Source organism: Colletes gigas, unplaced genomic scaffold, assembly GCF_013123115.1.
Source record: "Colletes gigas isolate AHSC1104 unplaced genomic scaffold, ASM1312311v1 Colletes_gigas_Sc00010, whole genome shotgun sequence".
NCBI lineage: Eukaryota > Metazoa > Arthropoda > Insecta > Hymenoptera > Colletidae > Colletes > Colletes gigas.
The window spans coordinates 6,679,027-6,694,259 of NW_025106639.1; the positions used below are offsets into that span (position 1 = coordinate 6,679,027).

The following is a 15,233-nucleotide window of genomic DNA, read 5'->3' on the forward strand; positions in this document are numbered from 1 at the left end:
CCATAAAAATTTTATATGTTTTAATATATAAAATATACATTTTTCATGTACATTTATAAAAATTTGCTAACTATACTGAAAGAAAAAGAGTTGGTAGAAGAAAATACCTATCTCAGGATTCTATGCCAGTAGAAATATGGAATAACATTTATCGATCAAGAATCCCGGGTTGCTTGATTATAAAAAAATATTACGGGAATCGATAATTCTTTGGCTTAAAGTCTTTGGGGCATATCGAATAAGGAGCCAATAATTACACAGTATCGGTTCAACTGCTAAGTACACAAAAATGGAATGCATATAAAAAGTAATTCTGAATTTAATCTTGTATTTGAATTTTCATATATTTATAACGAATTTTAACGGAAAAAAGTTTAGAAAGGTCTCCAAAATTTTATGGAATATTGAAAACGTTACTGGTAAATTATTGACACATTACATTCCGTGCAATTCATCTTATTTCCATAAAACGACGTCGAATACATATAAAACCGAAGTTCTAACTCTGAAAAAATCACCATTGATGGACAACAATGTCGACACAATGAAAATAATAATATGAAAATAATACCAAAAAACAAAAACGATGAAGGCATCGTTTTTGTCAGATTTGCGTAATAATAAGACACGAGAATATATTATAAATAAAATATATATCGACTGCAATAGGTTTGACATTCTTATATTAAAAATATAGAGAGAACCGTTAATAGAAGAAACGTGTTAATGTTATCGAACGAAGAATGTAATAGTACAGGTATTGCTATCCGTATCGGAATAAAATAAAGTTTAAAAATGAGTTCTAGAACCTATTCTAGAAGTGTAATCGAGGTATGTTTATAAATTATAGTAATGTACGTGTTATTGTACTTACCAACGGAATTCAATAATTTGCCTATCTTCCGCCATTGTTACTTAAGGGTTCTAAAATCAAAGACGCATCTGTTTTGTCTTATGTTGCCTTGTCTTCGAACCAAGTCTTGTCTATAGATAATAACATACGAAGAAATAGTCACTTTGTATAGCATTGATTTTATATTTTTGTAAATAATTCAATTTCTAAATAAGCTCGCAATTTCAACTTGATTTTAGATCCTTTAATTCTTCTTGTAATTTCTTTTTGTTTTGGCGTGCACATATACGCAACACCGAAATTTCGAATACATCTTTCATAATATGTAAAAACTACTACGCTATAATTATGCTTTCTTTTTACGCGTAATCAAAATATACGACCGGCATTCTGCACGATAATAGAATGATAATATGTATCCATACATAGATTGTATGATTCGATAGTTTACTTTTTCTACGAACTGTTAGAATACTTTCTGTAACCATTAATAATGATTTATATATCCCCATTGGTTTAGCACCAGTGCATGTAATGACCTGACTATTAATCATCTTTTTTTTTTCTAGCAAACTTAGTTTAGTGTATTCTATATTATGAACTTATTTATAACTAATATGTGCATTATTTACGATATTTATTAAAAACAATTGCAAGCAACTATTCGCATTTTAAATGAAGAATTGTATTTCGTTGTAAATTATTAATAACGCGCTATTACAGTGTGAAAGAGAACCAAACTTTTATGTTTATAAGATATATATCCTCCTGAAGAACATCCGTTTTGTAGATTTTGTAATATTTATATTTTTTATGTCTTACATTTTGTTCGTGCAAAATCTTCGACAATTGAGGAAGTATATTATACATTTTTTTGGTTGAAATTCATTGTTTACCGGCACATTAACGAATAATTTAATTTACTTATGTACAGGAAATATATTAATAAACTAAAAAGCTTGTACGTATATTTCTTGGCTTTAAAATATAGTATCATAAATTATTTGTGAATACAATATGTTAATTGATTTAAAGTACTATCTATGCACTAATTATGAGAGGTTAAATAAACTATAGTATAATAAAAAGTATAAACATAAAAAATGTATTGGATGGCTGATACAGTTTGTATCTCACAAATATAAAATATTTTTTATCCTTAGTTATTATTGCAATCAATAAGACGGTATAGAAGTTGTTGGGACATTTATTATTTAAAAAAGGAATCATTAATAGTAAGAAGAAATTCCCTATCGAAACAATAAACTGAACATCATTGTAAAAAAGATCACTTAGAAAGTTACGCAAACTTTTGTACTTATACTGTATATTGTGCTTTATATACTTTAGTACTTTATTATGCTATTTCTATATCGCAAAAGTAATCAATTTTACGACATTGTATTTCTATTAATACAGCTGTCAGTAAAGAATATAAAACTTAACATGCTTTGCTATGAGATAATTGGTAATGACTAATTGTTTCCAATACCTTTCTCGTAAATATAATACATGTTACATCAGTAAGAAATTTTTTTTTTTAAGTGTACTGCACAGAAGCACATAAGTTTAGATTTATAAATTTTATTATGTTGTATACATTAACATACTAAATAATTTCGGTATTCCAAACTAACTCTAAATTTTATCTTAAAAAAATTTTCGTTTAATGTAATTATTTAAATAAAATGTACTTAATATTTTCCATGCCGTGATTTTTTTTACAAAAAAATAATGGAAAAATTATCCTAAATTTTGTTCACAAATCATCCGCTTAAAGATATCCACTCGTTAATATTGAACATAACATATTTATGAGAAATAACATTTATTTAAATTGTATGCGATGTGTAATTTCCTAATATTGTTTGTAAAGACCGAATGAACAAAAAATTGAATTATATACTAATTATTACTGAATTTTTATGTTAAAATATTTACTAGAATTTATTTCATTTTCACATATTTATATCATATTCAAATTGCTTTATGAATTTTTAAACTTGTAACATTATAAATTTGACGATAACAACAGTTTTTAGCAACATTAGTCATACTTTTTGTATACCATGAATATTTAAGAACTCATTCGATTACATATTTGGCAAAAGCCTTCGAAATTATAATGCATTTGCATTTAATCCTATATTGTGCAAAATTCAAGAGCACTTACAGAATTTTACCTTATGGTGTAAAATCGCCGACTCAGAATATCTCAATTATAAAATTATAAACGATCTCGTTTTATAAAAGTACTTGCTGAAAACATATTTTCGTTAAATCATATGTGAGAAACAAGCTATATGTAACTTGTTCGTTTATTACGTATGAATGTTATTATTTATTAAATTCATTATTCATTTAAAGTTTTTAACAATATTAGTGGCAGCTGTACAGAGAAGATGTTACGTACTATAAATAATAAAAACAATTATAATAGATGAGTAAATCGAGTAACTGAATGTTTTGGAGATACATTACAAAATATATTTATAATATAATGTAAAATTTGTATGTGTAATGTACAATTTTAATTACGCATATGCATTCTAAAATAATTTCACAAATATTAATCTTTAAATATGCTACAAAATAAAAGCTCTTGCATACATTAAATCTCAGCCACGGAAAATTTCTTAAAAAATTAATGCGATTAATCAATAAACGAATTACGTCCAGTCTCTTTACGGCTTTGATTTATGACTAATTACCTATTAATTATATATCTATTAAACTTCGACTGTATAATACAACAAAGAACACACGCGACATTGTATACTGCCGTCCTATGTTTAGAAGACGACATGTTGCAAGAAACGCAATTCTTTCAGTACTATTAATCACCAGTGGAATTCAGGAGTACAATATTAAATTTGTACCTCGTTTTGACGGTTTTGTTGCTCGGATTCCATAATCCTGGCGATATATATTCACTGTCACGATAAACTTCCTTTGCTTGTTGCATAAATTCTCTAAAAGGTGTAACTCCTACGGCATTTTGAACCTCCCCTTTCCACAGAATTAGCCAAATGTTACAAGGAAGTATCGGAAGGTGGTGTGCTTTCATGGTAACTGACTTGACTCAAAGAATGTTGAAGTGCATCAGGGGTTAACCATTCTTTTGGTAAACAACGTTGTAGGAATGGTACACAAGAACTAAAATACGCAAGACGATTTACCCAACCAGGTATTTCTTGGCCACATAAAATCTGTAGTTTATAATAAAACTTGTTAGCATTACTTCAACGAACAATTATTACATTATAGTGTTATATACATACAAGGGTAAGTTGGCTACTGAAGTGATTACAATTTTTATTCATTAAATGGTAACGATCTCCCCTAAAATCTTTTCCTAATTCAGTAACAATTCTGTTCACATCTTCTTCTGTGAAGTCTGTATAACCGATGTGTACCGATTGTCTATAACGAAAAGAACATATTGCTATCTATAACATAGAATTTGCATAAATTTACTTTCGCTATAAAAATATTTCACGTTCAAAAAAATTCAATTCACCTATATCTAAATTGCTCCCCTAATTCATCGGCAACTCGTGGTGTGATTTCAAAAATTCCAGAAATTGGTTTAGAATGGCCTCCATACGCATACTCTATCGAAAGATTAATATGTTTAATTATATTTTTAATAAGGTAAAATTTTAATTTTAAAGAAATAACAAATAAACATATATACCTGTTCCATAAATTTCAACTCCAGAATGAAAGACACCTAATCCTATAGGTGTAGTATATTCATTTATCCAATACTGAAATAAAGAATTTACTTGTTCAATGTGATACATTCATGAACATTGTGAAACAGTTTTCTTACCATATCATAAACATTAAGAATTATTGGCTCACGTGCCATTTTTGGTATTAATTCTTCACTGTCCTGTGGGTAACCCAGGCAACTGGGAAAGGAGAGATTACAACTAAGACCTGACGAAAACATCATAGAGATACTTGTACTCGAAGAGATGAACAGCGGCACTACCTATGTTCCAACGCACCTAATAAGCAAATACATACAACTATATACTGGACCTAATATAAGCAAATAGCCATGAATAACTACAAAATAAGGATTATGTCAAACAATATTTGAAAATCGTTTACAATGTTTAAATTTAAAACAATTTTCTTAAAGCCATACTTGAAAATTAAACCACTTTCTTATAACAAAGTTATATCACAAAGTTACACATAAAAAAAAATCTAAAATTCTAGTAAACACTAATCCATCCAATCTAATAATCATTAACGACCACAATGAAATGTGTATCTTTCTGTCGTGTACCATTGCATATTATAATATTACCTATTAATAATCAATAAATGCATGCTTCTTCGATAAAAACATGTTAACATATGCAAGATACACAATATCGGATGCAGTTCTCTAGCAACAGAAATTTATATGAATAAAAAGATAATATAATAAACATTGTATCCTTTAATTTTTAAAAGTTCATGTAAGAACAATGCTAATACCAAACATAAACACTATGGTTACATTTCATGATTCAAAATTGCTATGTTACGGCTAGAAAATAATAAAACGCTGCATATTTTAATGCAATGCAAAACGTTGAGTAATAACGTAACTCGAGTAAGATACTACGAATGATTTATTTTATAACGTAAGGATAAAAAAAAAAAGATGCAATATGAATCATCGGGTCGAGAGTTTAACAGCACGAGAAAAATAGAAATGAATTCTATTACCTAAAAAACAAATTTCGACTTCAGTGCAATCTCATTTCTTTATACTTTGTCATGAAATAGTGGAGTACACGTCAAACTTGAAAGTTTCTTGAAAGAGTTGTTGATGTCAAACAATACACGAAGTCATCGTACGATTTCAAACGACCGAGTCTTCAATGGCTTAAAAATTGATCATTTATCCAGGTATGACAATTTTGATAACGATTATTGAATCTCTTAATATATTTATTGACAGGAAGCACTTAACAATTTAAACTTATGAAAATTACTCGCAAATAGCATACATTGTATCGGTAAGAAGTCCTCCCTCCACCCACTTAAATCATACTAAATAATCAACAAAAATCTTTCTTTCAAGATTCGGTTACATATTCCAAATGTTTATAGTTTATTTTTAATCACAAACTTTGTTAATTGTACACTCATAAAAATCGCAACATCGCAATTTTTTAAAGGAATTTATACAAATTGTTTATACCTAGAAACGATTACCATTTGTCTAGTGATATCGAATAAATTTCTCTAGGTAAATGTCAAGTTGTATAAAACTATACATACTTTTGTTTAGCACTCGCGCACGATTTTAATACAGTGTTAAAATATTTTATTTATGTTTTGAATGTTTTCAAAATTCATTGCCATACGTGCACAGTGTATAATCGAGTGCATCGACGTCAACAGTGTTGACTGAACACTAGAAACGACGAACTTCCTTAATCCCTTCCCGTGCCATTTAGCTCGACGAAATCCGGGCCCAGGCCCAAACAGACCCGATTTATGCCAAACTGCTTTGTAACAGATATTATAAGAATCGTGACTAACTCTCGTAGCGTACTGATAGCAACTGAAACTCAAGGACGATGGTGATTTGCTGTCCTTCTCTTCGCGAGTCTGGCTCGTGACATTCAGGTTCGGGCCCAAATCGAGTCAGATACAATTTCGAATCTTGATTGTCCAGACATTTTTACGTTCCGACCCATACAGGCACATTTATACAAGCAAATTCCATAATGCAAAAGAAATAAACACGGAGATACACGTTTTAAGACCCACTGATCATGTTTGACATAAAACAATACTTTGGAAATATATCGTTTGAATATAGTTTATCAAGTAAGACTTTCGAAATTATTTTCAAACGATTTATTTTCTAATTCTTCTATTATTTCAAATAATAATTTTTTGATTCTATAGCAAAGAATGTTTATTTAATATCAATTCAATAAATTCAATTTGTATTTGTATATTTTTCGCCTATACATATAGGCAAATATACCATGTTCAGTTTTATTGCATAAGTTGTTCCATAACAGAGATGTAAAGTCTCTGAGTTGTTAAATATAAAAGTTGTTCAGTTTGGTTGTTCCCACAAATGAGATTTTCTTGGTCTTTAAAAAGACCGGTTTGTCCCTTGGCCGCTGCTCGTGAACCATCTTCTTGGCCATCCTCAATTTTGATTGAATGGAAATCTTCAATTAAATTCTTCATCTCGATACGGTCCGTCTTGCTTGGCGGTTGGGCGATAACTCCCCCGCGAGGGCCTCAGGGGTCTCTTATAACCTTTGTTAAGCAAGTGCCGCCCCCAGCGGACTGGCTGCTGATTGGCGGGCGATTTCTTTATCCGACTGCATAAAAGTGACCACAGCTGGCGGATTCTTTTCAGTACTCCTGGAACCGCCAGGAGTATTGTCACGCGTATGTTCTGTTTCAGATATCTTCCGCGATGCTGACCAGGAAGGATCACCCTTTGGTATAGATACAATTAATATAAATATAACTAATCCAAATATTGTCTTTTTGTGAATCCAAGTATTGTCTTTTAAGGAACAACTTTTCGAATATTCTTAGAATTTCTACATATTCTTCACCAAAATACGCGTTGTTTGCCTTTAGAAACATTGGAATCCTTCGATCGAATCAGACGGTATGATGTACTGATTAAAATTCAGCTAACAAATTATTTTAGTCAATGGGGGGGGGGTAGAGGGATTTAAGTCCCTAAACTCTGCTAAAAATATGAGTGGAATTGTTATTTAGATGTGTTAGTTTTTGTCTATTGTCTTTTTATTGCTTTGAAGGCTTGAAAATCGTTTATACTAGAGGCATATTACCTACAATATTTGAAAACTATATACACCAGTTACATTGTCATGACATAAACTAACAAAGTTATCACAATAATTCTATCAGTGTTTATTTACAAATATATAATATAAATATAGATACCACTTTTATATGAGAAAATTTACAATCAATCATATTATTTTTATACAAAATAAATGTGCTACATGTTTTTTTATTATTAATGCAATTGACAGATAAATAAAATCTTGAATATTTATAGTAGATTTTGAAAAACTTCAAAATAACCGGTTTTTTTACACTTTACAGACCTGTAAAGTTAACTAAGAATATACATATTAATTGAAAACTTCCTCTTATTAAAATTTGTATACTCTTAATATACTAAATTAGACTTTTAAATATACGAAAATGCATGCGATTTGATTTTATCTTTAATTAATATTAACCTGAATGTGTTTTATTCAAAAATACAATAATCTATAGTTAAATAAATTTCCTATTACTTCTAAGTGTTTTATCTAACAAAATAAATTATGCTTTGCTAACAAAAGCATAATTTTTTTTTTACAAAGCATTGGTTGTCATCTTAGTATAATAAACATGATGTTTGCTAAATAATTTATTATTCAATTTATATTGCAAATATATTATTTTAAAGTTATGTATTTGTGGCAAATAGTTTATACAAATGTAACAGCAACACAATTTACGTTTTCAGTAGATTTAATAGTCTAGTTGTGCCTGATTGTTCTGTACATATTTAATTTTTATGAATGTATGCGCATTATTTATGTATAACACGTAACTTTAAAAGTTCTGTTTGCATTACAAATTGTTCTACAAAGCTTAAAACATTTTTATTCGTGATTATATAATGAAGAAGACGGTATACGTATTATGCAATGAAAAATACTTGAGAATGGCAATTTTTTAAATCAATTCTACCGAGTGTTGTTAACATATATAAAATGTCTTATTATATGTTAACTTTCCCTTTATAAAAATTACATATATGTCTATAGACCGTAAAAAAATCTTAGTTGTAAAGCTCATTATTGTATACATTGTGTTTCAAATGATAAACATTTTACTATGTGTATAGACTAAAGGAGGTACATTAAATAATTTGCCAATTAAAAAAACATAAAGCTAACTAAACCTTAAATAATTAAAAGTATTTGTATCTATATAAATGTACAATCTACCTGCATAACTGTACGATTAATAAAATAAACTGTACTCGACTAAAGAGCAATAATAGTATAAATTTGTTTTTGAAGCGCACAATAGTTTTCTGAAACCTAACATTCATGCTTACTATACAAGTGTATTTAAAGTAAAGTACTAAGAATATGAGTACAAGTACAGTAGTACAAAATATTTATAAATACCACATATGCTACTTTAACTAGTTTGGACAAAACATCTGTGTAACAGTGACAGAACGGATATAAAAATATAAAAATTTACAGTTGTTTAAGCATATGTAAGTAACAAGAATATTACTATTCAAGTAATGCAAATTACATGTTCTTAATGTATTGATAACGAACAGTCTGAACAAAAATTTATAACATTCGTAAATCAAACACTTCTACAACTGTTTTAGTTTTGATAATATATGTATATGATTTTATATTCCTAATGATATTAAAAAATAACTATATATCATAATCTTCATCAATATTGGCAGTATGAGCAAAGTTTGATGTTGGTTGATTACTTGTATTTACACCAGATGTGTTTGTACTTAAATTCATAGGATTAACTTCTGTATAAAAGTTTGGTTGACTAATTTGAAATGCCGTAGGCACGGATATTTGAAATTCTGGAACTTGAGAGACAGATGCATTTATAACTGTTTCGTTAACAGCGCCTAAATTATACATTCCTGTTCCTCCGTTATCCTCTAAATTTTTATGTTCTACATTTACTTCAGTAGTTAATCCCATTTGCTGCTTCTGAAGTCTATAAAAATACAACGGTACATTTACAATTCTAAAATGACAGTTTATCCAATATGTTACTTACCCTATTTCGCAATGTCGCAATGCCGATGTACAGATGGACGAATTTGATATATTTGAATTTATTGGAGCAGGCGTCAATGGCGGTGTAGGCACTTCATCATCAGGTCCTGAAATATCTGGCAAAGACTTCACCAGATCTTTCAAAAAATCAAACCGACTTTCTGATAAAATACATTGTTTCCTACAAAAAAAAAAAATTGCAATTTAAACATTATCGATATATCGACAATTATTATTATTACTGTTAAAATAAATAATTTTAAAAGACCACACTTACATATGAGATGGACTCAAAGTTTTAGCATTTTTGGCACTTGTAATTTGCATAGTCTTTGTAAGTAACGAATGCACAAACAATTCTAATGTTCTAGGTATATAAACAGTCAAGGAACTTATTATTAAAGTGGAAGTGTCATTAACCATCTAAATATTAACAAAATATGTACCGAATCGTGTAAACGTGTTATTGAAAATTGTTGTTTTTTTATTAATTTGAAAAGGATATAAATTATAATTGGCACTGCTTGTGCAACTTTTCCAACTTCTTCGTCAGTCTGCATAATTTTCTTGATCCGACCCTAATTTAGAGTTGCAGAATTAGGTTAAGCACGAACATTTAAAATGTTTGCGCACAATTGTTTATTTATAATGTTGTGTCTTTTCACAGTTTAAACATAACTACGTGTTAATCGCGATATTGTGTTTATTAAAATCATAGCCATGTAATTTATGTTAATTTTCAATATTTTTGGAAAATCATCCCTTTCAAAATATATATGTTATTTTGATACTCACAGCTGGAAAACGTGCATTATATTTTTTCTTTTTACTTGGCATTGTAACGAGATTGCCAGTACTTCACACCACGTTAAATTAAATATAAAGAAAACGACAAATAAAGCTTTGCAAAAAAAAAAACGCGTTTATGTTGTATTTGCAGCAATTGAAGTGTTCCGAAACTTGACACACATCTGTAATGTGTATTTTCAATAATTCATAAAATATTTTATGTTCGTAAATTTAATGGTCGATATACATATAACATGTTATAAATTGAACGAAGTGTGTTCGAAGAAAAGTTTTCGAAAACACGTAACTTCTAACGTATATTCATTAACATTTGCTTTATTTCAAATTGCAACGCGGATCATTTTTTTTTTCTCTTTTATTTCTTGTAATGTGCCTTTTTCTCTAGAATAAAGTAATTTATTTTCACTGGCCGTACGTAAAACTGTTAGTGGTAGCAATGATTAAAGATGTCTTCTTATTATAGTTAAATTATACGGGATAAAATAACTTTAGGAACGACAAATTAGTTTTAAATTTGAATGGCGTTTTTAGGGAATCGTAGTTAAATTCTATAGTTTGTTTACAAATTTTCGTGGCTGTTCGTATACAGAGAAACATTAACGTTGGAACGGTATTGTTTTAAAAAAATGTAAACAATGATTTTGCGAATACAAGCACGATGATTCGTTTATTTATAAAGTTTTGATAAATGGGTTCAATGGTGTAACAAAAATATTTTTAATTTCCGACTTATAATAAGTTTACGCAATTCTGTACAAAATTTGTTTTACAATGGCTAATTCGAACAACGATAGAATCGTCGTTTTGATAGATATGGATTGTTTTTTTTGCCAAGTTGAAACAAAACTTCGACCAGAGTATGAAGGAAAACCACTTGCTGTTGTACAATACAATCAGTGGAAATTAGGAGGGCAAGTATATATTACTAACGTAAATTTAACGTAAAGTTAAGTTAACAATAAATTTAATACTAACGAGAAATTACCATTTTACATTTTTAAATAGAATAATTGCTGTTAATTATGAAGCAAGAGAATATGGCGTTACGAGACACATGAGAGGGGAGGAAGCTAAAGAAAAGTGTCAAGATCTGATTTTAGCTAGCGTGCCATGTTTGCGTGGGAAAGCAGATACATCGAGGTACGTTAAAAAATTATTATATCAAGTATAAATAATTAAAAGGTATAATTTTGCTTCATCTATTTAGACGACTTGGTTTTGGTTGAGAGTATAAAGAATATAAATTTATCAGTTGTAAGGAGCAATCCAAGTAACTTTTATTATTTACAATAATATTTTAGCCTATGGTTTATGAGCAATAAAATTTATATGTTTAATTAGATATAGGAGTGCTGGTCGTGAAGTTATCGAAGTTATAAGAAAACATTGTAACGTAGTTGAACGAGCTAGCGTGGACGAAGCATATATGGATCTGACCGACACCATTAACAAAAGAATGTTAACAAATTCTACTATTTCCACAGAGCATTTAATAACACAACTTTCAAACACATTTGTAGTAGGATACTCTGAAGTTGGAAAGAACAACGAAGGTAAAGAGCGAATCATTATAAATCTTATTTGTAGCTAACATAATCGTATTATACAATTTGTAGAAGACAGAAGCAAGGGTACAAGAGCTTGGATATCTAATATTTTTGAAGAGCTCGAAGATGTAAAAGCTCAAAAACTTGCAATGGCTGGTGCGATAGTCGAAGAATTAAGAGATGATATATTTAAACAGACAGGATTTAAATGCTCCGCTGGTATCGCGCAAAATAAAGTAAGATGATATTTTTTTAGACATTAAATACGTATATTATAAGAGTTAAAGGAAGTTATATCGGTATAATATGTTCTTAGATATTAGCTAAATTAGCATGTGGATTACATAAACCAAATCGGCAAACAATACTACCCGCGGATGCAGTATCGTCTCTTTATTCATCATTGCCAGTTAAAAAAGTTAGGAATCTCGGTGGTAAATTTGGGGATGTTGTTGTTGAATCCCTTAATTGTAACGTTATGGGTGACTTATTGCAGTATTCGCTGCAATATTTACAAAAACGTTTTGATGACAAAACAGGGTATGCTTCTTAACGTTTCTCTATTGTCCATTATTATATTCTACGGTTCGTATACCAATAATTACTATTCCCAATTTATTAATAAATGCGTTTATTTAGATCATGGTTATATAATATCGCTCGCGGTATAGACAACGAGCCTGTTACTATGCGACTTGTGTCAAAATCAATTGGAGCATGTAAAAAATTTCCAGGAAAGCAAGCTATTACTTCGTTGGATGTAGTAAGTTATAAAATAAAATACGAATAGAAGTTTTTTGAATACGCGTATATAAAAGTATAAGTATGTTACAAAAATATATTTTGCAGTTAAAACATTGGGCCGGAGAATTATCGGCAGAAGTTTGTGAACGCCTCGAACAAGATCTAGAGGAAAATGAACGACGTGCGACATTACTTACGATATGTTATCATTATTATCAAAACAAAACTGTCGTGTCTCAGTCACGTTCGTGTACTTTAAATTCATATAAACCAGAAAAAATGGCAAAGCAGTGTGTAGAGATTATATCCAGATCGACACAGAATCCAGTTGCGTACGTAGGACTATCAGCTGGTAAATTTATACAAGCTAAAGGTAGCGAGAATTTCATAAACTTCTTTAAAGCAAGCAGTTCAGAACATCGCCAGAAAATAAGCGTTCAACCAGAAAATACAGATATGGAATGTATAAAACTAACAAGTAATACTGTTGAAACAATAACGGATACTTTGGAGATTGGCAAAAATATTGGCACGATTTCTAATACGCATGAAACAAAGAATGTATCAAACGGTAGATTAAAAAGTGCTGGACAAAATTCTAAAAGCAGTGCCGAATTGAACGAAGAAATTCCTAATATGGAAATAGATTGGTCACCTACTTCTAGAAGATTAAATACTTTAATAACGTCTTTAAACGAACGGAATAAGAAAAAAACCGTTTATGAGAAGAAAATCAATAATTCTAATTTAAACAAGTCCTTACATCAAAACCAGTTCGAGGGATCATTTTTTTTAAATATTTTTAATCCAGAAGAAAATAAGTTAAAAGGCGCGCGCCGAAAAGAAACTACTGTATTAACTGAACTTAATGAAAATGTTGATATCGAGTACGAAAAGTTTAATGAAAATATTACAGAAGAGGTTAAAATTGAAAATGATTGCAATATACCGAAAGAAAAAAGTACCGATTTTAAGGGGCATGAAAATATCACATCTAATAATAAAACTAACTCTGCTAAATTAGACGTTGATAAAGCACAGTGCAGTTATAGAGAATCTGTGCAAACATCTTCAAATGCAGCAATAAATGGAAACGATATAGAGATTAATTCGCAAAGTACTATAAAATTAGGAGAAATATTTCCTGATTTAAATAATATTGATCCAAATGTGGTTGCATTGTTACCTTTGAACTTACAAAAAGAAGCAAAATTATACATGAAAGCACAAAATAGAGAGACTAATGCAAGAGAAACTTCGACGAGAAATTCAAAGGTAAAAGGTAAATCTAAAACTAATGTCACAAAGGGGAAGAAGAAGAGCAATGGCATTTATAGTTTCCTAGTCAAAAGAGATTTGCCTAATGTTACTGATGTACCACCCATACGATGTGTACATTGCCGTGAAATGATAGCCGCTTCAAAATACAACGAACATTGTGATTTTCATGTGGCTGAAAATCTGCAAAAGGAATTAAACAATTCAATGTTACGCATTGTAAATATTGAGAGGAAAGTAGATACGTACGAAGTAAATTCAAATTCCATGAAACGTCGTTCGAACGACGATATTTTAAAGCCTGAGAAAAGCTATAAATCTACATCATTTCTTTCATATTCAAGTTGATATATTTTAAATGTGGCAAAGTATAAATACGAATTCTCATATCTGTTATTTGAAACTGAAATAGCTTTCATGAATTATTATTTAAAATATTTGAAACATTTTAGAATAGTGCGCGTAGTCATGGTATTATTTACACTGTAATGTAAATAAGAATTTTTCTATGCGTTTAAAATTAATGTTCTACTTAAAAAGTACAATAATTGATCTTTCTTTCCCCGTCGCTTTAAATCGATTCTGTTTTTAAGTCTACCCGAGATAAATGAGTCTCGTTTTATTTAATTCTGTAAGGCAATGGCTAGTAATGACGAAGTATATATAATAAAAAAATAATTATTAATTACGTTGGATAGAGAATCTCACTGTAAAAGACAGATTGATAAACGTGAGACTTTAACGATAGATCTGTACGAAAAATAAAAAAATATTAGTATGTTTTTATTTAATAGAGTTAGAAATTTGTAAAACATTCTGTATCAATCAAATCGTACTACATACTCCATTACCTTTCCCATTAATTTCTTAATTTTTATAAATTCTGAAGTTCTATAATTACTTCAAATATTATTCGAATCTAATTAAGTTCTTCAACCGTTCCTCTATACACTATTACATGTAATTAATAAATTATAAACGATTACCGAAAGCGATTCTTATTCGAATATTGTGCTAAAAAGTGCCGTAAAATAGTGTCGCCATCTAATATCAGGGATTCGAACTGCTAAAACCGTGCCAGGATCACAGAATGTGTGAGGAGGTATCCGGAGTACAGGTTCCCCCCGCCATATATGTATATGCATTTTAACAGTA

General features: G+C 29.5%; 3 protein-coding genes across 4 annotated transcripts; 1 reads left to right on the forward strand and 2 right to left on the reverse strand.

Moving 5' to 3' along the window:
• Window positions 1-911: 911 nt before the first annotated feature.
• On the reverse strand, window positions 912-6,033 carry LOC122397652 (deubiquitinase DESI2). Its single transcript, XM_043396942.1, has 9 exons — window positions 5,869-6,033; window positions 5,585-5,743; window positions 4,689-4,869; window positions 4,551-4,623; window positions 4,374-4,467; window positions 4,135-4,276; window positions 3,915-4,062; window positions 3,733-3,841; window positions 912-984 (listed from the first exon to the last, which is right to left on the reverse strand). Exons 3-9 carry the CDS (start codon window positions 4,812-4,814, stop codon window positions 912-914), a joined length of 765 nt encoding a protein of 254 aa, XP_043252877.1. The 5' UTR covers window positions 4,815-4,869; window positions 5,585-5,743; window positions 5,869-6,033.
• Window positions 6,034-9,330: 3,297 nt separating this feature from the next.
• LOC122397914 (transcription regulator complex subunit bur6) lies at window positions 9,331-10,732 on the reverse strand. Its single transcript, XM_043397411.1, has 5 exons — window positions 10,495-10,732; window positions 10,205-10,277; window positions 9,977-10,070; window positions 9,701-9,880; window positions 9,331-9,637 (listed from the first exon to the last, which is right to left on the reverse strand). Exons 1-5 carry the CDS (start codon window positions 10,534-10,536, stop codon window positions 9,331-9,333), a joined length of 696 nt encoding a protein of 231 aa, XP_043253346.1. The 5' UTR covers window positions 10,537-10,732.
• Window positions 10,316-14,675, forward strand: LOC122397623 (DNApol-eta). 2 transcript variants are annotated; one of them, XM_043396891.1, is made up of 8 exons: window positions 10,316-10,421; window positions 11,345-11,420; window positions 11,515-11,649; window positions 11,851-12,062; window positions 12,126-12,292; window positions 12,373-12,596; window positions 12,696-12,819; window positions 12,906-14,675. In XM_043396891.1, exons 3-8 carry the CDS (start codon window positions 11,564-11,566, stop codon window positions 14,424-14,426), a joined length of 2,334 nt encoding a protein of 777 aa, XP_043252826.1. In that variant the 5' UTR covers window positions 10,316-10,421; window positions 11,345-11,420; window positions 11,515-11,563; the 3' UTR covers window positions 14,427-14,675. The 2 variants fall into 2 exon arrangements, with proteins under 2 accessions (XP_043252826.1, XP_043252825.1); XM_043396890.1 differs by lacking the exon at window positions 10,316-10,421 and having other exon boundaries at window positions 11,029-11,420.
• Window positions 14,676-15,233: the final 558 nt, after the last annotated feature.

Coding starts and splice junctions, on each gene's coding strand:
- LOC122397652 (XM_043396942.1), bottom strand. CDS start 4,814: ATGATGTTTTCGTCAGGTCTTAGTTGTAATCTCTCCTTTCCCAGTTGC. Junction 4,277..4,373: donor GGGGAGCAATTTAGATATAG/GTGAATTGAATT, acceptor TTTTCGTTATAG/ACAATCGGTACACATCGGTT. Junction 985..3,732: donor AACAAAACCGTCAAAACGAG/GTACAAATTTAA, acceptor TATTATCTATAG/ACAAGACTTGGTTCGAAGAC.
- LOC122397914 (XM_043397411.1), bottom strand. CDS start 10,536: ATGCCAAGTAAAAAGAAAAAATATAATGCACGTTTTCCAGCT. Junction 10,278..10,494: donor ATAATGCACGTTTTCCAGCT/GTGAGTATCAAA, acceptor ACTCTAAATTAG/GGTCGGATCAAGAAAATTAT. Junction 9,638..9,700: donor TTGCGACATTGCGAAATAGG/GTAAGTAACATA, acceptor GTATTTTTATAG/ACTTCAGAAGCAGCAAATGG.
- LOC122397623 (XM_043396890.1), top strand. CDS start 11,281: ATGGCTAATTCGAACAACGATAGAATCGTCGTTTTGATAGATATGGAT. Junction 12,063..12,125: donor AGTTGGAAAGAACAACGAAG/GTAAAGAGCGAA, acceptor TACAATTTGTAG/AAGACAGAAGCAAGGGTACA. Junction 12,293..12,372: donor CTGGTATCGCGCAAAATAAA/GTAAGATGATAT, acceptor ATATGTTCTTAG/ATATTAGCTAAATTAGCATG.